The 25,949-nt window shown below is 39.4% G+C and overlaps 2 protein-coding genes and 1 long non-coding RNA gene across 3 annotated transcripts; all 3 read right to left on the reverse strand.

The window, feature by feature from the left end:
• Positions 1 to 445: 445 nt before the first annotated feature.
• On the reverse strand, positions 446 to 2,993 carry LOC307128674. The gene is made up of 4 exons (XR_013816804.1): positions 1,187 to 2,993; positions 988 to 1,082; positions 783 to 899; positions 446 to 699 (listed from the first exon to the last, which is right to left on the reverse strand). It is a non-coding gene; the product is annotated as an uncharacterized lncRNA (long non-coding RNA).
• A 9,751-nt stretch (positions 2,994 to 12,744) lies between these two features.
• Positions 12,745 to 25,390, reverse strand: xcr1b.1 (chemokine (C motif) receptor 1b, duplicate 1). Its single transcript, XM_079820487.1, has 4 exons — positions 25,328 to 25,390; positions 23,767 to 24,848; positions 14,585 to 14,648; positions 12,745 to 13,925 (listed from the first exon to the last, which is right to left on the reverse strand). Exons 2-4 carry the CDS (start codon positions 24,846 to 24,848, stop codon positions 12,879 to 12,881), a joined length of 2,193 nt encoding a protein of 730 aa, XP_079676613.1. The 5' UTR covers positions 25,328 to 25,390; the 3' UTR covers positions 12,745 to 12,878.
• Positions 15,299 to 16,719, reverse strand: xcr1b.2 (chemokine (C motif) receptor 1b, duplicate 2). Its single transcript, XM_079820608.1, has 2 exons — positions 16,632 to 16,719; positions 15,299 to 16,480 (listed from the first exon to the last, which is right to left on the reverse strand). The coding sequence occupies exon 2, from the start codon at positions 16,478 to 16,480 to the stop codon at positions 15,422 to 15,424; it is 1,059 nt and encodes a 352-aa protein (XP_079676734.1). The 5' UTR covers positions 16,632 to 16,719; the 3' UTR covers positions 15,299 to 15,421.
• Positions 25,391 to 25,949: the final 559 nt, after the last annotated feature.

Below are 25,949 nucleotides of genomic sequence, written 5' to 3' on the forward strand. Positions count from 1 at the left end.
TAATTTTCGGCAGTTTTCGTCAATTTAGAGGCAGCGAACGTCGCGTTCGTCTGTGCCACAAATTGTCGTAAACGAACCAGAGCCCCCCGCGGAGAGACTGCGCGGAGATGCGACACCTCTAATTTGCATATGAATAGCAGCGAAACCAGAGAGTCAACGGCCAGACTTGAATTTACTCACTCAGTATTGGCTGAAGCCACTACATTTAAACAAGAAAAATCCCTCGTGATTGGTTGGCAGATCACTGCAAACCAATCATTATTGGTCACCCTGGCTCATTATAAATGTAAACCCCAATAATAATAATAAATATATAATTTATGTTGTAATAATTTATGTTTTATAGTAATGTTATTGTGCTATGAACTACACTATTCATACTATCAAGGAATATATGGGAAAATTTGACAGCTGTCAGAAAAACAGAAAAACACAGCTGTTTATTCAAAGAAAGAGCTTTATTGTCAAACACACAAATATGTACAGTGCAGCAGTAATGTCTCTTATGTTGTCCTCCAAAAACGTCAAAAAGAAGCGCCCAAAACATTCGGGAAACACAGGCGTATATGGCGGTGGCCGCACAATCCATCCAGACACCCCGTCAACAAAGCCGTCTTCCTCATCAGATATGAGTTCAATGGTCGCGCACTTCCAGTCCATCTCATCCTCACCCAGCACAATTTGTCTCGCTTCCAGCAACTGTAATACAATCCATAAAGACAATAAGCAACCTGAAAAATACTCACATTGACAAAAAACGGATCTAATATAATAAATCGTACCCTTTTTCTTCTTGATCGACTCCGAGCTAAACTTCGCAGTTTCCGCCTGCTATGTAAGTTCAGGTTGTTTGTATCTGAAGCTCCGGCATGTCGATTCATAATACGTCTTACAGGCAGCTGGAAAACAATTACATGAGACTGGTATTAATAAAAACAGTCATGGTAAAATTAAACAAGGAATGAGAAAAACAGAAGTTATACTTACACACAATGTCGTCGTGATCAGCGGTTAAATCTGGACTCGCTGAAATCGCTCCAAGCAGATAAGAGCTCACGGCTTCGTTATGAGGCGAGGATAGTCTGTGTAAACAAAATATGCAGTTTTAAGCTCGGATCTATTAACGCATCCATTTCCTTATAGAGCTGAATAAAAGCATATTCTTTAAATCTTAACGTTACATTACCCATGCTGTGGTTAATAGCGCCTGCAGTTTGCCTCAGAGTTGTGAAGACGAAGACAGCCTCCTGAAAATGAGTCCAAAAAGTTGGTTGCGTCCATGCAGAGTTGAAGACGGCGTCCTATCATTGTTGATCACGAAAAAGGAAAGCAGCAAAAAACATAGGAAATGTAAAAAAAAAGAAAAAAAAAAAAGTTTAAAGCTCGTCTTCTACGCGTCATGGCCATGACCTCGACCTCGCACGTCATTGGACTAGGGCTCTACTATGGAACGCGCCCGGGGCCAAATCTCTTTATACGAAACGTGTGACTTATGACCGTGTCAACACGCACTGTTTGTCCGCGTCAATTTTTTACGTGTTTCTTTTGTATGTGTAGACACGCACATTCTGGTCGTGTAACAGGCATACACGCACAGTCGACGCACAGTTTTAACATGTTAAGAAGACACATTTGAACGTGTTTCTTAACGCGCACATTCTGTACATGTCAAAGTGTAATATTTTTTTTTTTAAAGCAGACTTACCTTTAGATGTAGCCTAGGCTACATACATATTAATATAAGATATTAATTAATTGCTTAACTGACTACTGTGCTAGAGTAAAGTAGCCTAATGTTACAATGTATATTAAGTAAATCCTTAATATTATACAATTATTATAATTTATCTATATGGTTTATTTTTTTTTTTTTTAAAGTTAGGCTATATATAATTTCTAAAAGTATATATAGGCTAATTTACACAGCACATATTTATAACTGAAAACACACACACACACAACTTTATTTACTTTCACATAATAATGTTTTTGTAATTTGGTGTTTAGTTTGTTGTATAGTTTGTTTATACTGTTCTGTCTCTGTTTTGTTTCCAGGAACATCTGATGAGTGCTATAATAAAATGACTTCGTTATATTTAAAATATGTTTTGATATTCATTTTATTTATATTATTAATATTTAATTTACCCATAAACGTGTCTTTAGGAAGCCATAAGTTATAGAGACAAGAATAACTTTTGCCATTTAAATGCCACATTAATTTACTGAGGACCCATACAGCCAATGATCATGTGTGAAAACACTTATACATAAATTGATCACTTAGAAATCAAAACTAAGGTTTGAGAAAGAAAGAATATGCATACAACAAAATATATTGTTTCATAGCAGCTTCAGTAACAAGTTCAAAACAAATTCTGCTGTAAACCGGCTCTAACAAGCCAATATAGTGTCAATATTCAGCTCAAGTGACTTCAGTGTTGATTCAGTTCAGCTGATTTCAGTTCAACTGTAAAATTCCTCAGTTGTGCATATTTGTGTGTAGTTAGATATATGCAAAAACAACATTTTTGGAAGAGTTAAAATAGTTTTGCACAAAGTGTTGCTTTTGCAAGCGATGTCTGATGTTTTGCATGTTGTGTGTTTTGTGTGTAGAGTTACAAGAAATGGAGCCATATTTTCAGAAATTGTGTGTAAGCAATTAGATAAAACTGTAAATGAATCCAGTTTATTTTAGTTCAGGACTCATAGTCCAGGTGTTAGTAATCTGTGCTTAATCTTTGCAGGCAACAATTTTTTAACTCATAATTAACTAGATTAAGGCCTACTCTTGGCATAATTTAAACCCTGTCCAGGAAACCACCTCTTGAAAATCTGCATTGATAATTCATAAAATGTGGTGTGAGCTCAATTTAAATGACAATTACAGAAAAACACAATCTGACTTAACTATTAACACACAAACTTGTACTTTTCACATTTATGATTAATAGCCATTTAGAAATCATTCACAGTGCAGGGTGGAAAAATTCATTTTGGTATGTAAACTGTATGCTTTACTTGATTTATTTGTGTGCTGGTTCATTGTCTTGTTGCATCACATAACCTCTCTAAAGGTTGAAGACATGAACTGCTGTCCTGTATTTTTTTTTTTTTTTTTTTACATAACATTGGTTATTGCTAATAACATACAGAGTAATTCATCTACAGTGTGAGCCCGGACAAGTTGAATCTACTTAAAAAATTGGAGCAAACTGGTTGCCCTAAAAATTTAGTAATGTGAACTAAAATGAGTACATTTAACTTAAATTTAAGTTAACATTTTAACTTAAACTTTAAACTTGTTTTAGTTAAAAAAATTCAGAACCTAGATAAAACTCCCCCTGCTGCTACTCTGATTTGCATTTGTGTAGCTCACAGCATGTTCATTTACATGATAAAGCCTCCCCTAGAATTAAGGGGAGGGGGGGTCATGGGGGGACAACTGCCAAGCAAGGCCCACATCAATTTCCGACACTTTACGGCAGTTTTCGGTGTTGCCTGGAAATTGCCGTGCACAGTTGTAAACCTGAAGTTCCACGGCAATCTACAGTGCCACATACTGACGAAAATCCCACTTTTCATGCAGTGTGAATAAGACAATAATCTGATTAAGGCATTTACATGAGTTGCTTTTAGAATATTACGTTCACGTTCCCGTTTTACATGTTACAGAACATAGCTAGATTAATGGTACGTCGTCCAATCATAGCGCGACTTTCGTAGGTCTGTTCAAATCAATGGGCTCCGGCAACCCGCTGTAACTTTACCTGCGGGTGTCGCTGTTGGACAGTGTGACTTTATAAAAACGAGTGACTTTTAGACTTTTTAATGTAATTATATATATATAGGCTACAGTTTTATTTTTTGTAATATTATGTGTCTTTCAGTTTTTTTTAAGAGACACTGCCCATCTTGCCTCCTTTTTGACAGCCTACATTTCGAATAATAGCTTGGATTAAAGGGTTAGTTCACCCAAAAATGAAAATTCTGTCATTAATTACTCACCCTTATGTCGTTCGACACCCGTAAGACCTCCGTTCATATTCGGAACACAAATGAAGATATTTTTGTTGAAAGCTGATGGCTGAGAAAGGCTTCAGACAGGCCTCCATTGGCATTCAGTACACTTATACTCCCAAGACCGATAAAAGGCACTTAAAATGTCGTTACAAAGTCCATCTCACCACAGTGACTCTACAATAATCTTACGATGCGACGACAATAGTTTTTGTGCGCAAAAAAAAATCAAAATAACACCTTTAACCAACTTGTTATTGCCTTCCGCGTGTGCCTCCACGACGCATGCGCGAGAATACGGCGCCTGTACGTATGAGAATAAAGTTCAACATAAGCCTATAATATTTATAAGCAGTGCTGGGAGTAACCAACACTATCTCATGATCAATTTGTACGTATTTTATGAGGTGGCTAATTCGTACGAATTTGTACGACCTCACTCTTTTGTCTAAACCCCAGTGACGGGTAGGTTTAGGGGTGGGGTTTGAGGTTTGGCAACTGGTCAAATACCCATGATTTAGCAAAATCATACAAAGGTCATACAAATGCGTACGAATTAGCCACCTCGTATATGTACGAATTGCCGTGAGATTGGGTTGGGGTAACACATTACAATTAACTCGTTACATAATCAGATTACTTTTTTGCAAGTAACTAGTCAAGTAACGCATTACTTTTAAATTTACAACAAAATATATTTTTCAAAGTAACACAGGTTACTTTTTCCCCCATTTATTGACTGCCAGCTCTCTTGTCCCCATTTTGAGAAAAATCGGGAGTCGTTGTGTGTAAACATGAGGTTACTGTAGTTCTAGATTCAGGGCTCTATCACACACCTGGCACAAGACAGCACCAGATGTGATGCAAGTGTATTTTGCTAGTTTCAGCCCAACACAGTTATCATTTTCACATTCTGCGCCACGTTGTTTAAATAGCAGATACAGTTGCTATTTTGAGGAACTGAAAACGGCGCAGTTTTTGTGTTATTTAAAGGGCGCGTTAGTAATATGCGCATATAGGCGGGTGCACAACGCGTGTACACTCTCAAATGTACGCTTGCAAATTCCGCCATGTAAATAGCGAATCTGCCATGGTGCAAGCGCAAAGGGAATGGGAGATGAAACTCTGATTGGTTTATTGCAGGTTACACCCAAAACACACCCATGAGTCATTAGGAGACTAGGTACAACCTTTTTAGACCATGCACCTGGTGCGCCGACCATTTTATCGTTAAACTAGCAAAAGTGGATTCGGACACGCCCAAAGTACACGCCACCATTCGCTTAGATCATTAAAATAGGGCCCTAAATGTGAGCATGCCATTTACTAATCTCACTTGCACTAAAAATTATTCAGTATTTCTCAAAATAAGTGCAATGAAAAATCTGAATACTATGCAAACCTCCAATAATTAAATGTCAAATAAAACAAATATTTTTATGCATTTAATCTCACTTTATTGACCAGTTTACTTGCTTCTGACCTTCGATGATTCAGTTAAACCATAAGCAAAATTACTTTAGTTTTTTTAGTTCCCTTTCAAAAGCTGCACTCAATGCTGCACGAAGTGCATATGGGAAGTGCCTTATTACGACCCGCTGTGAAAAGTGTGTTTAAACACGTCAATGAAATTGACCTGGAAGTATTATAGCCTCGGTCGGTGACGTCATCAGCGCACCTGCTACACGAGGCTATAAATAGATGAGCCCCAGCTGTAAGCCTTCAGGTCTCTTTTGTTTGAAGACCGCTACTGTGATGGTGTGCAAAACAATCTCCCTCTAAAAAAATCTCTCTCTACCTTTCAAAACTCGACTTGAGATCTTTGTTGGGAGTTAGTTTTCAACTGGCAGTGTGCAGATTTTTCTCTTTCCATCTCTGTTACAAAGAAACGTCAGTGAAAAGAGCTGAAAGAAATCTAATCAGTTGAAAATGAGTCAGCAGGGTAAACGCTGTGTCTCTCCATGTTCTCTTCCAAATGAAAGAACTGGATACACACCATGTGTGTTTGGGGAGGAACATGCGGTTGCTGCATTGAGTCAGACGAGTGGGAGCATTGCGAGCCTTTACAGTTAAAATGCTTTGTGCTCGTCTTTGCTACTTTCAGTCCGCACCCACGTTGCGGGGCTCCCAATGGGTTTGGTTGACGAGCAAGAGACGGGTCAGTCCCTTTCCCTTGCTCGCTCACCAAATTTTCCTCGTCTGAGCCCGAAGCACGCTCTGGCATTTCTTCGGCTCGCGCTGGGAATGATGATGAATCTCTGGGTCTGCGGACTTCGAGCAGCCGGCCTGCGATCGTTCCTCACATGATATTAAATCCATGACGAGGAATTTATCAAGGTGGTTGTTCGCGCGGTGGCCAGGGTACAGTTTGACTGGCATCGTGAACAAGAGATCCCCAAACGCAGTGAGCTTGAGGTTAGGTTTCTGTCCGGTGGCAAATTCATGGAGAAAACCATTTGCTTTGCATGTTTTTGTGCCCTCGACGTCGACATTTTCGACTTTAGTGGGTGTGAATTGCCGTGGGTATGTAGAGATGCCCCAGGTGGAATCTCTCGCCTGGGTCTGTATCTTCATTAAAGAGACCTACCTCCCCACGAAGCCATGCAGAAAACAGACTTCGGCTCTCATGGGCAAAGCTTATACATATATATATATATATATATATATATATATATATATATATATATATATATATATATATATATATATATATATATATATATATATATATATATATATATATATATATATATATAAATTATACATTGTTTTATATGAAATGTGTATTATATATATTATATATTATTTATATAAAATAATAATAAATAAAAGGTCAGGCTGGAGCTGCGCTGCACACTATGGCTGTCTTGCAGGCATACCAGGCTGATCTCCTGAAGGATTTGAGTGGTTTATTTGGTGACTCAGTTAACTCTGTAGTGGCCAGATTTGGAGAAGTGGAAGAAACACAAGGAAGTGTTCACTCAGTTTCTTCCTCGATGCACTCAAGGGGAGGGGTTATCAGCCACACAACCTCTCTCCGGTTTCCAGTGAAATGTTAGACGTTCTGTGTTTAAATCCTGCTATCATCCAGGACATGAGACATCTAACATCCCCTCAACAGGAAGTGTTAAAATTATCACTCTCAGAGTCTGGCAGCATGGAAACTTCTGCCAGGCGTTTCTGTATGGGTGTTAAGCACAGAAAAATTTGTAAACTAAATTATTTGTCGTCCTCCATGTTTTAACGGAATGGTCTTCACAAGAGCTACAAACTATACTCAACAAAGAGAACATAGAACATGTTCCTCTTCTGGAGAGTGAGTTGGGTTATTACAGCAGTTACTTCCTGATTCCCAAGAAGGGTGGGGGAGTTGTGTCCCATCTTAGATCTTTGACACTTAAACCGTACAGTTAAAGCACTCAAGTTCAAGATGTTAACTGTAAAGACGTTTGTGTCCCAAATTCAACATCGCGATTGGTTCGGCACAATCGATCTGAAGGATGCATGTGTTCACATATAAATACTGCCACAACAGGACATTTCTGAGGTTCACTCTTGGGGACAAAAGCTTACCAATTTCGGGTTCTTCCTTTCGACTAGCCATTAGGATTAGGATTCCGGGGTATTCACATTTTGAATTACATAGGCGATTGCTAATATTAGCACAATTGCGAGAGATGGCGCTTCAACAGAGAGACAATGTGTTAGCTCATCTACTTTCTCTAGGGTTGAGACTCACCACCAAGAAAAGTGTTCTTTCTCCTGCTCAGAGAACAACTTATCTAGGGTTTTTTTGGTTTTTGGTCACGAGGTGGGCACATCTGTTTCCCGCTCAAACTGAGACCATTCAGCATACCCTGAGCAAAGTCAGGCTAGGGCACTGATCGTCAGCACCAAAGCGTGTTGGGTCTCATGGCATCAGCATCCTCGGGTTTCCCTTTGGGGTTGTTGCACATGAGACCGTTTCAGCTGTGGCTCAAAGCCAGAGGATTTAGGGCCAATCCTCAAGGCTAATAAAAGTGGTGTCTTGTCGACGCAGATTGTTATCGGCAGACGCCTCCTTGGCCTTAAGTGGTCGTCCAGCCCAAGGGGAATGGGAGGGTCATCAGCTTGATTGGCACATCAACGGCCTCGAGTTGATGGCTGTATTTCTGGCCCTGAAATACGTTCTCCCCAATTGAGGGGCTGTCATGTCCTAGTGCGGGTGGACAATGCAGTTACAGTCTCATATATAAATCACCAGGGAGGTCTGCGCTCACGCTAACTGAACAGAATAGCGAGATTTTTCTCTGGGCCCAGGACAAGGTCACTCAGAGCAGTGTACATTCAGGTTGAATGTGGGAGCAGATTTACTGTCCAGACAGAAATTACAGATGGGGGAATGGAAACTCCACCCAGAAGTAGTCAAGCGGATCTGGACCAGATTTTACACCTCTTCTCAGACAGCGCAATGTCTCCTACTTCTCTCTCAGTCACCAAGCCCTGCTGGGTCTGGATGTGATAGCTCATACATGGCCCAAAATGTGCCTGTATGCCCTCCTTCCAGTCGCTCTGCTCCCGGGAGTTCTAGCCAGAGTTCGCCAACAAGGGTCTTGCCTCTTATTGATGGCGCTGCGGTGGTCAAACAGAGTTTGATTCTCGGAGATGGTGTCTCTCGTCAACAGATCGCCGTGGGCGATTCCGGCGAGGAGGGACCTTCTGTCTCAGGCAGGGCCATCCTATGTGCTAGGGCTTCCTCCATTTTGGAACGTTTTTGCCAGTAAATGGGGTGTACGACACATAATGCAGATCCAGTTAACTGCCAGGTTGCTTCAGTTCTGGACTTTCTCCAAGGAAAATTGTCAACAGGCACTTGCCTCTCCACACCCAGGGTTTGTGGCCGCTCTTTCGGCTTGCCACGCCCTGGTGGATGGGGTGCCGCTTGGGAGGCATCCTCTGTTTGCTGTTCATTTATGGGGCCAGACGGTTGAGGCCTCCCGTAAGAACCAATATCCGTCCATGGGACTTAGCTGTAGTCCTCGAGGGTCTGATTGAGACCCCCTTTGAACCGTTAAGAGTCAGTGTCTGACAGACTTCTGACCTTTTAAAAATGGGTTTTTCGTATGGCTATAACCATAACTAATAATGTCTTGGGGGCCGTAACAGAGGTTCTGCCGCCACCAAACAAACCATGTCACATTGGGTCCGGGATGCTATTGCTCTTGCCTATGAGGCGCGCGGTTAAGCTTCGCCAATGGGATTAAGGTCTCACTCCACTAGGGGGGGGGGGGGGGGGTCGCCTCCTCTACTAAAGGCATTATTAGCAAGGGGTGCCCCCTTTACAAAGTGTTTGTGATGCGGCAGGTTGGTCCTCTCCGCACACATTCATAAGATTTTATAGCTTGGATGCTGATGCCACTCCGGGCTCTCATGTCCTTGAGTCAACATCACAAGCTAATGTCTGAGACTGTCTTGCGTTTTTGTGCACACCTACACAACCGTAGGGGGTCCAAACACCATCGAGCAAGGCGACGTGGGTATTCTCGTTCCCATATGCACTTTGTGCAGCATTGAGTGCAGCTTTTGAAAGGGAACACTCTGGGTTACTTGACTGTAACCCTGTTCCCAGATGAAGCGGAACGAGATGCAATACCGTGCTGATGATGTCCCAGGACTGGTCTTCAAACAAAAGAGACCTGAAGGCTTACAGCTGGGGCTCATCTATTTATAGATTCGTGTAGCAGGTGCGCTGATGACGTCACCGACCGAGGCTATAATACCTCCAGGTCAATTTCAGTTTAAACACACTTTTCGCAGCTGGTCGTGATAAGGCACTTCCCATATGCACTTTGTGCAGCATCTCGTTCCGCTTTATCAGGGAACAGGGTTACAGTCAAGTAACCCCAAGCGTTTTTAATGCTGAAGTAAGTTAAACTTTCTTCTCCTGCATTCTTTTCTTCTGAAATCTAGAATGGCAGCACAGCTGAAAGTTTTGTTTGAGCTGTGCCCTCTACTGTACAGGAGTGGATTTGCATTTCTTTCAGCCTTATTTAAATTTTGGTGTGAAAGGGCCTTTACATTTGCCCCTAAAAATATAACTTTTTTGTTTTAAAAAAAAACAAAACAAGCCCAGCCCCGATAGAAAAGGTAATGTAATGTATTACTTTTCGTAAAAAGTAACTAAGTAAAGCAATTAGTTATTTAATATTGTAATGCATTACTTTTTAAGTAACTTTCTCCAACACTGTTTACATATGAGTTCTATATTTTTCTATCCGCTTTATTTTGATAAACATGACACAATATAACATTAAGATTACAGGAAAGGAGTTTTACTGTTATAATGTTGATAGCCTATACACTTTTAAAAATAAAGGTTCTTTATTGACGTCAATGAATCCATGAAGAACCTTTAACATTGATAGAACGTTTCCATAGCTTGTTTGCAGTCGTATGGTTCTGATGATGTGCGGAATTCAAATGGAGGGCAGGAAGTGAAAAGCACAATGGATGAGATGGAGGAAAGTCCATAGGCTACTGTGTTGGTTTTGAAAGGTATAAACAGAAAATCACAACATATGTTGGACGTGGTCCTTATGTTAGAAAAGGAGCATTTTTATACTGAATTGAAAGACTTAGACAGTAGATATAGAGGATGTGAATCTACCGTCACACCGTGTTGATTAAACCCACTGCCCACTCAATAAAATAATCACATTGAGTGTTTCTGAAAGTTTTGTATTTTGTTTAGTGCAATAATTAACATTATTTTTGCGAGTATGACTCACTTGGCTTGTGAATTAGCATAACTTACACGCAACAACTTCAAAACTGTTCACAAGTTTCTATGGGTTTGATTTGAGTTGTTATTTGTTGAAATAAATACAAAAAAATGCAGTCTGTCCACTGAATGTGACCCACTCCGATTCTCCTCCGTGGTCATATGGGAGAGTGACAACAATAAAACTTCAGCTACATTTCACCTTTCCAAAAAGAAATGGATTGACTTCTGTCAGCATGTTGAAAACCATTTTTATTTGGAGATTTCCACCATATGTTGTCTCAAGCAGCAGCGAGTGCCCAGCGCATAACACTGTTTTAATGGTAACCAGATAAACATTGTGAACGGAACTCTACAAAACTTCAGTGAAAACATCATGCAATACGGTAAAATAGCTTATCTTCCCTGCAAACGATACCACGTAGAATGTGAATATTTACCAAGTCAAGGTAAATATTACATAAGGTAAGCAGGTATCCGTATTATTTTCGGTATCAGCAGACACAAAAGGCGTCAACTTTTAAAGTTAAAAATGATATAAATTACGTGAACGATAAATGCTCCTTGTGGTTTCTCGGTTTGATTGATTTTAGCAACCTCAAATGATGCAAAACATTGGCATTTTGAGTTTGTGATAGTGTACAAAATCGTTTCCTACCCTCCATCTGCATTTCGCGACACAGCGGTGACGTCATGTGCTAACAACCTATTGCACAAAATGTCCTTTATAGTGGAAAAATTATCAAAAGTGTTCTTCACACTCAAAAAAATGTTATTTTAAGAAATTATAACTGAATGGTTCTTTGGCAAACCAAAAATGGTTCTTCTAAGGCCGGGTTCCTCAAACTCGGTCATGGAGGGCCACTGTCCTGCAGAGTTTAGCTCTAACCCTGATCAAGTACGCCTGAACCTAATCAAGGAATGCAGGATCACTAGAAAATCAAAGGTAGGCGAGTGTTATCAGGGTTGGAGCTAAACTCTGCAGGACAGTGGCACTCCAGGACTGAGTGTGAGGAACCCTGTTCTAGGGCATCCCTTTTGGAACCTTTATTTTTTAAAAGTGTAGGGGAGAGCGGGCACAACCTAACGCTTTTTGACTTTCTCAGTTTGTGTAAATCCACTTGGGGTTCAGAGTATTTGTTTCTTCCCACATTAATTGCACACATGTCTTGTACAATTATGTGGTTTTGTTTCATTAATACAGTGTATACCTTTTTCTTGATTTACCCCGAAAGAATGGAAGTGAAATGTGACAACATGCCCCAAAGGTGGGGTACATTGTAACATGACCAAATAACAGCTTAAAATGTTACCTGATATAATCCAAAAAAATATTCAACACAAACTAAAATATTTTGTCAACAAAATACAATTATTAACTTTTTAAAATAAAATAATGGAATCTTTTAAGCATTAAAAATATAAGCATTTTTGAGTTTGACTACAAACACATCGCTAAATACAGCTATACAGCATAGTTAAAAACAATAATAATTAATAATTTCTGAACATTAACTCTCAGTCATTATTCACCCTTTTCTCATGGTTTCTCAAAAGAATTCATAAAAGTATAGAATACAATGGCTTATTTCTAATAGGGGCTCATTGTAACGCAGTGTGACAACACACCCCATCTGTGCAACTGGGATTTATATCGCGGCTCGTGTCTTCTGCCGGTTAGATCAGCATTAAAGAACCATCTCAACTGTTAAATAAGAGTAAAATTATATCGGATTTGTCTTATTTTAAATAAACACAAAAAACAGAGATAAAAACTAAACTTAAGTAAGAAATTAACTTTTACTATGGTTAAATACATGTTCTGTAATATCTTCCAGAGATTTTTTAATTTTGGCGCTATTTTTTCTCTAAATAATGTTGATATGGCAACTAGTAAATACACTAAGTTTCGTCATTCTGGCATGTGTGGAAAGGGTTAAAACATGCGCGTTACAACTAACCCCGCGTTAGGTTGTGCCCCGCGCTCCCCTATGCCACCTTGATGTGTGGCATTTCTAACCAGCATGCACTGCTTCAAGTCAGACCATGATGATTCGAACACTCCTTATGATATCATAACACTTGTCCTTTGACATGATCAGAGATGAAACTGCCCTGAGAAGCTGCTCTGAATGCTGAACGTTTGAGTGCTGAGCCTGTGTGAGAGCAGACGAAAGCCTCTGGTCCATGGCAGGTATCGCCTGAACTTCTTCCCTCCAAAGATGTGGACGAGCGGGTTCAGACAGCAGTGGGAATACGCTAGAATATGGGTGATACTGTAGATGCTATCCAAATCGGTTTCCTGCCCGAATACAGGGACGCCTAAAGACTTCAAGGAGATGAGGAAGAGGAAGATGTTATATGGCGCCCAGCAGATGAAGAATCCCACGGTGATGCTTAGGATGATACCTACAGCATGGTTTCTGTCTCTGATGCTGCTCTGATGGATGGTAAAACCCATCCGGGTGTAACAGAACGTAATAACCAGGAATGGCAACAGGAAAAAGAGAATGATCTGCATGAAAGATCCAAACAACTCCATAAACATTGAGCTGTAAATGGGAATGCAGAGGAAGCCATTAGGACTGTCCACAGTATCAGAGAGGATCATTTCAGGCAGGCTGAAGCCCACCGAGATCAACCACACCACAGCAGACGAGACGTGCTTGTACAGTCTGCTTCGATTGCCTACAGACGAAGCAAACACCGGATGCACGACCGCCACATAGCGATGGACAGTCATGACTGTGAGGAACGTCATGTAACTGTAAAGGCCCAAGAAGATGCCCCAGGAGAACAGCCTGCAGGCCAGTTTCCCAAAGATCCAGCCCCAGATGTGAGAAACGGCCCAGGGCACCAGCATGAAGGTGAAGATGAGGTCGGACGCTGTCAGATGGAAGAGCAAACAGTCAGCAGAGCTGCTCAAACCCATCTTCTTCAAGACCACCCAAAGCAGAAAGCAGTTTCCTGGTAGACTGATGCAGATGATGAGACTGTAGCAAATGGCGCAGATTATCGACAGTGAAAAATTCTCTTCCTCTAATGCAATCAAAGGATCCCCATAATCCTCATACGTGAAGTTCATGTAATCATAGCTGGAATTTAAGTCCTTGTGCATGTCTCCATTCATCATATTGTCTGTAGACTGTGAAAAAAAAGTGATTTTTTTTGGAGCTGTAAATAAACATTATTGGACTATGTTTTACAAGAAAATACAATTTCAATCTTACTACTACATCTAAATTTCGTTATTTGTCTTTTTATTTTAATTATTTGTGAAATTTACAAGCAATTTATGAGGGAAAATCATTTAAAAGCCTCACTGTAGAAACTCAATCTTCCAAAAAATATCATGTGAAAAGATCATATCAAAAACCATATAAAACAAATGTAGTTTATTTTATAAATAAAATATAAAAATCTTTATTTACTGTATGTCATGTTAATGCTGTTTTTTTACATAATCCCACAATTATACATTTTTTATTTACACAATTATTTTCCATATGCAATGACTATTTATAATGATCAAAAAGCATAAAATGAACCTTATACAACTATATTCCAAAGCTTTTGAAGCCATGCAGAACAGAAAATAAATGCTGATTTTAGGGGAAAATACAAACTTAGTACAAAAATATAGTTTGTCTATACAAACTATTTGTGGTAATTGTCTATTACCATGACCAATGCTATGTTTTGAGAGACTAAATAATAAAAAACAAATTGAATGAGCATTTTCTTTAAAGCCATTGCAAATGCAAGCAAAGAGTGAAGGAAAGAACGCTGTAAAACAAGGAATACCTTGATTGTTGTGATGATCAATGATATGTTCCTTAAAACATATGGCTTGTCTGTCTTTAAGACACTGAAGAAAACATACTTGTTCTGCATGTTTCACCCTTCAGTCACATGAACGTCCAGCCCACTCATTACCACCCAACTCATTAACACACATCTTCTTTAATATCCATCTTAAAGTTAATCCCTGAACACAGTAGAGATAACACAAATCATTTCCTATTTAACGCTTTGCTTTTCTAATATAGTGAAAGAGTGCAAAAATAAACATCCAGTTTCTCTCTTTCAAACGTTATAACACCAGCCAAAAATTAAATATATTTAAATAAACCTTTAAATAAACATCCATGTCACTGTTAAAAAAATTAAGTATAATCAACTTGGATGTTTAAGTAATTTCAACTTAAATTACATTAAACTGACTTTAAAAATGAGTTGAATCTAGTATAAATTATAAAAAACGTATTTTGATGAGTTAAAAAGCATATTTTGTCATAACTAATATATCTGTCCTTACCAGTGCGCGATTGATTGCATACATTTAAAAAAAAAAAAATAATATATATATATATAATCGCGATTAATTACAGAAAAAAAATATTAAATTAAATCTTAATCAAATTAAATTCAATTTTAATTAAAAATATTACAGTTTACTTCATGGTTATACTGAATTAACATTTTTAATATATTTAAAATTATATATATTATATATATCTCTCTAAAGTGTGATTTTTTTTGGGGGGGTGAAGCAAGATTTGTTTGAAATAAAACAGAACTAATGGTCATAAAATGTTTCTCTGGCAATAAATGCATTCGTCATGTTTGCATCCTCCATATTTACATTGTGTTCAGCTCTGTGATGTTTGTTTGTCTCAGTTCACAGTTTTCAGGGGCTACGTCATGCATGTACGGATGAATCCTGGAGTCGCTGGGATCCGTGGGTCCTCTGTAGAGCCCCGACTGCCTGAGTTCAGGAGAGCAGAACAAAAAGCTGGACAAGAGTTTCCTGTACTTCCCTCTGAGAATATACAGCGCTGGGTTTATGCAGCAGTGAGAAAACGCCAGGATTCTGCAGACGACGAACGCAACATGCAGCTGGTAATGTTCGCAGGGATCAAATTCATAGATGGACATCAACACGATGATGATATGATAAGGCCCCCAGCATATAAAGAAAGCTATAACAATACACAGCACCAATATCACAGTCCTGTATTTCTGCCTGGTCGACGTGCTCATGAGAGTTAGAATGATTTTGGTATAACAGAAAACAATGATGGCAAATGGTACGAGGAACAGAAGAATGAGTTGTGAATAATATCCCACATTATCATCGTTCGTATTTGTGCTTTTACAAGCATAGGTGTCAATATGGTCTTTTTCTGCCTTTGATGCAATTGAATCTCTCAGACAAGCAGTCAAACTTATGATCCATGCACAAACACAGGCAGCTTTTGAACATTTGAGCCTTCGTCTACGTGTTAGCCAAAAACTTCTCACCACCACAACAACAAACCGGTCGAGGGTCATGGCCGTGAGAAGAATAAGACTTCCGTAGATTCCCACAAAATAGGCCCCAGTCATGATCTTGCAGGCAACGTCACCGAAAACCCAGTGATGAAGAAACTCCACACACCAAAAAGGCAACGTCAGTGTGAACAGAAGATCGAAAAGTGCTAAACAGAACATGAAAAGGTTTGTGGCCCTTTTCAGGTCTTCGTAGCAGGTCAATGCACACATGAGGAAGCCATTTCCTAAGATGCTGAGGCAGAAGACCGTGGCGTAGCAGGCGGCCGTGATATTTTTATAGTCATCAACTTCACACATTTTGATTAACACACCGTCAGTATCATTGTATGAGTAGTAATAATCGCCAGTTGAGTTGACTGGTTCCATCTAGTGTAAATATAAATGAGCATGTTACAACACTGCAATTTTGACTAAAAAAAACTTCAAATCACTATTAGAGTCATGCGTAATCAAAAAGCTATGCAACTGTTTCTTGCGTCTTCAGTAAATCAAGAATGAAAGAACACGAAATGCCTACCTCAAGGTCTGGATTTGACCGAGTTGGATAACTGCAAGAGGATAATTGTCTAAGTGACAACCGAGTTCACACTTTTGTCAGCGTAGTCATTTCCTTTTGCTAATGCGAGCAGTTTCGCAATGAATAATCAGAGTGTGGCTTGGCATTGAAGCATGTCTTCTGGGAAGTTTGAAACCCTCTTGATACATTGGTACAGACGCTAATAGACTGTAAATCATTTTTTTTTTAGTAAACAAAACTAAGATTATTAGAGTGCGTTTTACAAGACAACATGCTACACACCATTTCTTTATTATTGTTTATAACATTTACTACCAATTTCTGGGTGATAATTGTTTTAACACCAATCACCGGCACTGAAAATAACACTGAAGTTGAAGCTGATTTAGCAGAATTTAAGCAATTCCAGTTCCTTAATTCTATTCCTTTAAGCATATACTTGGGAGGGTGTGGATTCAGTTGCGTTACTTCTTTTTACATTGAGATACTTTCTTGCAAAAGATAGGACTTTTAGTGACTTTTCACAATCTTTTTAGTAGCGTGAGTGCAGTCCAGATACTGGTTTTTATATTAATATTGAAATAATGATTTGGGGGGGAAATTCAATTGCATTGTTTCTTTTTACATTAAGATAATGCTGATAATATAAACAGGACTAGAACTAATTAAGCATAAATACAAAACATTGTTAAGGACTGTCATGATCTTTTAGTGATGTTTTATTAACACATTTTGGGAGGAGCACGTTCAGATAATTAAACCTATTAAACACGAGTGGAGCACATTAAGTTAATCAATTTAATCAACGATAAGAGGTGTATACACTCACCTAAAGGATTATTAGGAACACCATACTAATACTGTGTTTGACCCCTTTCGCCTTCAGAACTGCCTTAATTCTATGTGGCATTGATTCAACAAGGTGCTGAAAGCATTCTTTAGAAATGTTGGCCCATATTGATAGGATAGTATCTTTCAGTTGATGGAGATTTGTGGGATGCACATCCAGGGCACGAAGCTCCCGTTCCACCACATCCCAAAGATGCTCTACTGGGTTGAGATCTGGTGACTGTGGGGGCCATTTTAGTACAGTGAACTCATTGTCATGTTCAAGAAACCAATTTGAATTGATTCGAGCTTTGTGACATGGTGCATTATCCCGCTGGAAGTAGCCGTTAGAGGATGGGTACATGGTGGTCATAAAGGGATGGACATGGTCAGAAACAATGCTCAGGTAGGCCGTGGCATTTAAACGATGCCCAATTGGCACTAAAGGGCCTAAAGTGTGCCAAGAAAACATCCCCCACACCATTACACCACCACCACCAGCCTGCACAGTGGTAACAAGGCATGATGGATCCATGTTCTCATTCTGTTTACGCCAAATTCTGACTCTACCATCTGAATGTCTCAACAGAAATCGAGACTCATCAGACCAGGCAACATTTTTCCAGTCTTCAACTGTCCAATTTTGGTGAGCTCGCAAATTGTAGCCTCTTTTTCCTATTTGTAGTGGAGATGAGTGGTACCCGGTGGGGTCTTCTGCTGTTGTAGCCCATCCGCCTTAAGGTTGTGCATGTTGTGGCTTCACAAATGCTTTGCTGCATACCTCGGTTGTAACGAGTGGTTATTTCAGTAAAAGTTGCTCTTCTATCAGCTTGAATCAGTCGCCCCATTCTCCTGTGACCTCTAGCATCAACAAGGCATTTCCGCCCACAGGACTGCTGCATACTGGATGTTTTTCCCTTTTCACACCATTCTTTGTAAACCCTAGAAATGGTTGTGCGTGAAAATCCCAGTAACTGAGCAGATTGTGAAATACTCAGACCGGCCCGTCTGGCACCAACAACCATGCCACGCTCAAAATTGCTTAAATCATCTTTCTTTCCCATTCTGACATTCAGTTTGGAGTTCAGGAGATTATCTTGACCAGGACCACACCCCTAAATGCATTGAAGCAACTGCCATGTGATTGGTTGATTAGACAATTGCATTAATGAGAAATTGAACAGGTGTTCCTAATAATCCTTTAGGTGAGTGTATATACCGCAGATTTACCTTGTTTTCTTTGACAGTTTTTTAGCATCCCTCCTCCACCCCATCTCCTCACTTTGATTTAACAAACTCTTATTAGACGTCAACACAATCCATAATACAATGCAGTCTAGTTCTAGACTATCTCTATCCCGGGGGGGATACTCTGGGTTCGGGCCAAAATTCAGAGCCCGGAGCCCTCCCGCACGCCACATGCACGCCAGATACACATAATCTTTACTCAATTTCATTTGATGCAAGTGTGTACTTGTGAAATGTTAAAAAAAATTGACAAAATGCATATACGGTAGGGTACTGTATACACAGATGCTGTATCTTTAAGGCATTGGGTGTGTCTCAATCAGCTCCCTAGCTCCCGAGCTCGTGAATCAGTATATGGTGTACACGAATTCGAGCACTGTAAGGACAGTAAAGGATGCTGACTCACTACATTTTGGGACAGATAACTCTATTTCCGGCCACGTGATTGTACAACATCGGTATATATATGAAACAACATCAGAACTGATATCTTTCTGACATTACTTGCAGAGTACATTATGATAAATCATTTGCTTACATATACATATCATTTTAAATTTTAGCTAGATTGTGTTTATTACCTGTCTAACGATGTATGTTTATGCTGAAATATAATACAATAATGGTTTCTATTTTTTTAAAACATATAGCGTGTCGTTATGTGTGGCGAGTTGGCTCACGTGATTTAAGTTTCACGTTTCAGAACTTCTGTTAAGGGAACATAGTGAGCATCAATGCACCCATGCATGCCTTTTGCAGTGCATTTTGGGACATTTTAGGGAGCGAACGTGCACCGGAAGGATTCTGTGACTGAGCCAGTCCTTAAAATGGCCGACTCCCTGATCAGTGCCCTGACCACCGAACTAGAGAGCTGATTGAGACACACCCAAGGTCACTCACTAACTTGTCGGGTTTACAGGTAGCCATATACATGATCTTGCCATTACCAGTGCCATGCTCTACATACTCTATACAGGAACATGCTCTAGTTCAGGGTTAGTTTACACAAAAGCAATGTACTAAAAATGGGAACGGTTTTCCTTTGCGTTTCTTGCATTCACAGATGACAATTGTGTTACGCAGACTTGCGAAAACGACTTAAATCACTGTATTATGCTGCTAGGTCAGCAGATGGCGATGTCACTTTGTAAAGAAACTATGCTCCTATAGACTGAACACATAAATTTGCATGTGCATGACGTCACCGTGTGCATTTGGTGCCGTGACCTGGGCGGGAGTGAGGTTTAGGGAGGTGAGTGTAACGTAGGCCAGTAAGAGATGTGCTCTTAAAGGAGAACTCCTGTGGATTTTTAAGTTAATCTTGATCGTTATACCTTTGTGAGTACTGTCTATAGAAAAAAAAAACTAACCGGATTGGTGCTTGCAACACGGAGCTGTTACAGTTAATGCCCAGAGCTCCCACTCTGTTAACACGGCAGCTATGGGGGCATATACATAAAGAGTTTCTTTGTGCCTCGTAACAGACACAAAATGCCATTAAAATGTCTGTCCAACATGAACAAGGCCCTTACATGACAACGTGATGCGTTTAGCAACTTAGCCATTGTTTAAACTCACCGAAATAGTGTTTTAGACGGCAAAGTCTCGCGCTGAAGTCCCATGAGAACTCAGTTGTAGCCGGTAAAAATGTAAATAGTCCAGGAGGGAGGAGCGTTACGAACCATTTCTTCTTCACTTGTGAGCCGATCATCACTCTTCACACACACAACGCTCCTCCCCCCTGGACTATTTACATTTTACCGGCTACAACTGAGTTCCCACGGGACTTCAGTGCGAGACTAGAGGTTGCCGTCTAAAACACACTTTCAAGGCCCTAAAGTATAGGAAAGACATAATTCAAATAGTCCATGTGACTCCAGTGCTTCAAACTTAATGTTATGAAGCCACGAGAATACTTTTTGTGCGCAAAAACAAACAAAAATAACGACTTTATTCAGCAATTTAGCTTTAGCCTGTTAGCGTCAGCCAAGCCGTGTAATTCAAGGCAAATTTAAGTATTTATCAATACAAACATTTAGCTTTATCCTTGCTATATTTAAAGCATCAAACCATTGAACAGTTCATATTTAATGTCATTCTTACCTTTTGTAGTGTCGTTGGGTTGCCAGCAGTGCAAATTCAGCCCTGTCACCCATCAAAATGGCGTCTGTTATGAACATTTGTGTTTTTGCAACAGCCAAATCCACTTGTTTAGACTTTTAAATAAATTTTACATTTGGTGTCATGACCTGGATGGGAGTGAGTATAACTGTAGGCCAGTAAGAGCTATGCGTGTAAACCTCACTCCCCTGAAGTCAAGAGGCGTTTTATCGACTGACGCAAGAGGCTGCAGAGTTTAGCGTCCTTATTAACAACCATGTCTCCCACGCCATGGTTCAAATCCCACTCGGAGTGGGTCAAGTAGGACCAGTTACACTTAGTCACATTGCTTTGCTGTTTTGGTATCCCAGAAACAGCTGCATCTGCTTTTCGACCAGTGGCAGACAGGAGGAGTGTTTCTTTTCTTTTTGCAATTCTATTTGAGGTCACTAATGGCCCAGACATGACACTGTTGAAGGGTCAAGGGTCAAGCCAAACATCACTTGTCTCTTCATCAGACACATATCCTTCAAGAATGATATTAAATATTAAATATTTAATCAATATTAAAATAAGAATGAATGATAATCAAGTTATAACCATTTCCTACATTTGATAAATCAGGGAGTGATTTTGGATATTGTAGTGTTTTAGTTGCTCTGTGCTTTTGAATCCAGATTATTCAGGAGCTGCTCTGATGTCTGTGTCAAGACGTGCTGACAGGCAACTGTCCTTGGTGTTGTAATACACTCCAGGGAGTAAAACGAGATCAGCATGTGTTAACTATATGTCTTACTGAGGTGACCCCTGGGGTCATCCATGTAACAGCTATGGGATTCTTTGGGGAGAAATGTACCTCCTTGATATATTTTTCTTTCTTTATAGAATAGAATAAAGTCACTTCTGTACTAAATGTAGTATCAGCATGTTTTGGAGAAGTGCTTTGTTGATAGTTAGTTAAGATGTCCCGACCTTGATGGAAACTGGTATTCTCTGGAGTATTGTGTGTGTGCGTTGTATGATTTGTGCAGATTCAGTATTGGATATGGGCCTTCCTGCAGGCGATGCCAGACCTTTAGACGCTTTTCTGTGACCTCCGAGGTCACTGGAGACTAATCTGGGCCTGGGCGACATCAAGTCTACGCATTTTTAGAGATATATGCTCCTATCTGTCTACGTGTGGAAAGTTGCTTACGTTGCATGTTGTTAGAACCAATCAGAATCATTCCACATGGCAGTAATGACGTGTCTAGACCTTGAAAACAGTATAACTGTTCAGAAAATTGTATGTACATTAGACGGAGGCGGGGAGACTGTTAGAGGGAGTGCGGCCTACAAACTCCTCTTGAGCTGGCTTCTGCTGATGAAACTGCAAACTATTCTTCAGTAAAATTTTCTTTAATTAATCTGACTCCTGACTCCTGGTCTTCATTTTTTCACTACTGGTCCTGGGTTCTAAGCTGTTACCCCAACACTGTTCATACAAAAGTCATTGGACTATAAGTCTAGACAACTTATTAAAATAACTGCACAGTATTTCACATTGAGGTAGAGTAAGTCCCCAATGCAAAGTTTACAGTCATTTGTTTTTTCCTGCTCTAATAACTAAAATGCATACCACACTGAATCAGCTAACCACAAATGACTGCTAGTGTTAAAGCTGCGGTAAATTGAACCATAGATCATAGTACTGCATGTACGAGAAACAAGCAGCAATGTTGTGCAAGGAAAAAATATTTGCATGCATTATCTGTAGATCACCCAAAGAAACCTGATGAGGCCACAGCTAACATTCAAACATTTACATTTATGCATTTGGCAGACGCTTTTATCCAAAGCGACTTACATTGCATTCAAGGTACACATTTGTTACATATTTTTTTGTCAATTCTTGCTTTCCCTGGGAATCGAACCCATGACCTTGGCGTGGCTAGCGCCATGCTCTACTGTTTGAGTTATAGGAAAGCTATGGGCAAACATTTTACATTGCATTATTTACAAAACAGACTTCATGCTATGTTTGCATCATTTTGAGATCTTGGGTAAGGTTAGTAGGTACTCATAGTAGTAGTAGCCTACTCATAAAATATGTTACCCATGGTGGCAGCACGTCCTGACAGGTGTTTCCTGACATGATGTGCTTGGTACTCGACAGGTTTTTTTTTCATGCTGTATATACACACACACACACACACACACACACACACACACACACACACACACACACACACACACACACACACACACACACACACACACACACACACACACACACACACACACACACACACACACACACACAGACAGAGATCATAGAACCACTGTATGTGGCAGGGATGTGGTTTGGTGCAATTTATTTTTATTATTTGTGGCTTATACATGACATTTGTGAAAGAAGTGCAGGGAAATATTTACTGCACATTTTAAAAAATGTTAATAAATCAGAACAATATAAATGAAGAACAATAAGGAAGGATAAATGACAACGATTCACATTCAGTCTGTAGGAGTTTATGTGTTGATATCAAATTTAATTATATAAAAATGTTAAAAATGTCTAAATACTTTTAAGGCCAAGTGTAAAAGCATAATGCAATTTCTTTTTTAAATTGCTTTTTATTAGTAAAGCAATTTAAAGTTGATAAATCTAATTAGAATGTGAATAATGTGAAACACAAATGCAGTTAAGAGCATGTGATCACAGCTACCATGACAATATATACACCCCATATTATTAGTTCATAATTAGTTGCATTAAAGTATGAATGCATAAAAGAAGGCAAATATATAATGCAAATTCATTTAACACATGTATACATCCAAGCTTTTTACATGCAATTTCAGTAATATGATTAGTTGGATCATTTTTAAAGGTTTGTTCAATTACAGTATAGACACTTTTCATTGCGTTCATTTTGTGGCTGAAAATCAGTTGTTTTTAAGCATAGAGGGCTAATACATTGATATTTCTTCGCCGTTGGAGTAAATGAGCCTGCTGTGTCGATTCTGTGGCTCACTGTTCTTCTTACGGAAAGTCCATAACATTTTCTTCAAGTGGTTTCTGAATTTTATCCCCATAAAAACATAAAACACAGGATTCAGGCAGCAGTGTGAGAAAGCCACCATGCGAGAGATGTACATCCAATAGTCTATGGATTTACTGACATCACACTCGTAAAAAGGAGAGATTTCCCATGAAATCAGAGAGTCCAGAAATATGGCCACGTTGTATGGCCCCCATCCCAAGAAAAAAAACACCACTATGAAGAGGATGAGCTGCACCGTCTTCTTACGAGTGTGTGACGTTGGTCGAAGCAGCCGTGTCAGGATCACAGTGTAGCAAAAAGCAATGATCACAAATGCGACAATGAAAAAGAAATTTTGCAAGTATGTCGTTTTAAGCTTCCAATTAATTTCACCGTCAAAATCACAAAGCTTCACTGCATTGCTCTCATTTTGACCCTCTATCGTTGTTTCAGGGGGGCTGTCCACCACGGAGTTGTACATGGCTTGTGGGATGGCAGCGATAAGACTGACGATCCAGATGACAATTGAGGTTACGTAGCAGTGCAGGCTCTTCCTAGACATGACCACCGACATGGGGTGAACCACGGCCATGTAGCGGTGGACAGTCATAACTGTCAGAAAGATGATGCTGCTGTAATATCCCGTGTAGAACACATAGTTAACTGCTTTGCAAGCAGGATCTCCAAGAGTCCAGCCATACATGTAATAGTAGGCCCAGAACGGCAGGCCGAAGGTGAAAATCAGATCAGAGAGAGCCAGATTTAACAGGAATGTGTTGGTGAGGGATTTCAGATTTTCATACTTCACAAGGACGTACAGGACCAATGAGTTCCCCACACAGCTGAACAGAACAACAATGATAAAAATGATTGGCGTGACGGCTCTTCCAAATTGGTCAACTTTTGTCTTGATACAGATGCCGTCTGTGTCATTGTCATATTCGGGATAATCAGGAAAATAGTCATCAGCAGTAGATATTTCAGGATGACTTTCAGTTATTGATTGGGCTGCCATCTTGATGCATAAATGTAAAAAAGCGATAATTAATACAAAAATAAGGAGATGATAGACCCTCTAGAAAGGTGTAAAGAAACATTTTGTTTTTCTTGTCTGTTTCACTACTGAAGTCTGTGTAGATAAAGATTTCCCACTAATGTAAAATTTAAAAGGTACCATGTACATCAGTTACAGTGTAACTGATCAATATTAAAGGGATAGTTCACCTAAAAATGCAGTTTTTCCAAACCTGTATGACTTTCTTCTGCCGAGTCCCCTTTACTTCCATACTATTTTTTTTCCTACTATTGAAGTCAATGGCTAAAAAAAGTTCTTTAAAATAACGTATTTTGTGTTTAACAGAAGAAAAACTGCATTTTTAGGTGAACTATCCCTTTAATTTACCATTTTGAAAAATAATGATTGCAATAATACTCATTGCAAATGTTCATTAGCATGCACTTCAGGAATATGGAGAGATGAGTTATATCACTTACCTTTAAAAAATTCTTCAGAGAAAACGTTAATGGAAACGTGTTAATGGCTGAGCGAGTGTAACCTAAAACTATGAAACTTTCTGAATATATGGGATTGTTCCCATTAGAGTATCAGTAAAGAGTTCAACCCACCTAATACATGATGCTCAGATCCCCCATCCTCAAACCCAATAGGCCCATGCCCTATTTTCTGTTCCTTTATGGCATAAATTCATTTGCGAGAGGCCTTGCCATTTGACAAAGAAGGGCTCGAATCAAGAAACATTAATAAAAAAAATCCCATTGAGTTGACCTATAAGCCTATATATTAAATATAGATTGTTGAATGCATTATTTAAATAAGACTTTGCTACGAATGATCTCTTCTTATAAAGCACCTGCTATATAACTCTAAAGATGCAATTGATAAAACAGTATTTTGTTGGTTTTGATCTTTCACAACGTGTCAAATGTTATACAGTAATTGATCTTTCACAACGTGTTAAATGTTATACAGTAACACTTATATCATAACAGATATTTGTTAACACCTGAGTTTGTTTGTTTTAGTGATGATGCGCTCATTACTGAACATCATCACATGACACCACTTGCGTTTCTATCGCGCAACCAAACTTGCTGC

Source organism: Gobio gobio, assembly GCF_949357685.1.
Source record: "Gobio gobio genome assembly, chromosome: 6".
NCBI classification, from domain to species: Eukaryota; Metazoa; Chordata; class Actinopteri; order Cypriniformes; family Gobionidae; genus Gobio; species Gobio gobio.

What these genes read in the sequence shown, in the direction of transcription:
- xcr1b.2 (XM_079820608.1), bottom strand. Translation starts at nt 16,480, where the DNA reads ATGGAACCAGTCAACTCAACTGGCGATTATTACTACTCATACAATGAT.
- xcr1b.1 (XM_079820487.1), bottom strand. Translation starts at nt 24,848, where the DNA reads ATGGCAGCCCAATCAATAACTGAAAGTCATCCTGAAATATCTACTGCT. An exon ending in AACGGCGAAGAAATATCAAT is followed by an intron (nt 14,649 to 23,766) that starts GTATTAGCCCTC and finishes TGTTTTCTTCAG; the next exon opens with TGTCTTAAAGACAGACAAGC. An exon ending in TGATCATCACAACAATCAAG is followed by an intron (nt 13,926 to 14,584) that starts GTATTCCTTGTT and finishes TTTTTTTCACAG; the next exon opens with TCTACAGACAATATGATGAA.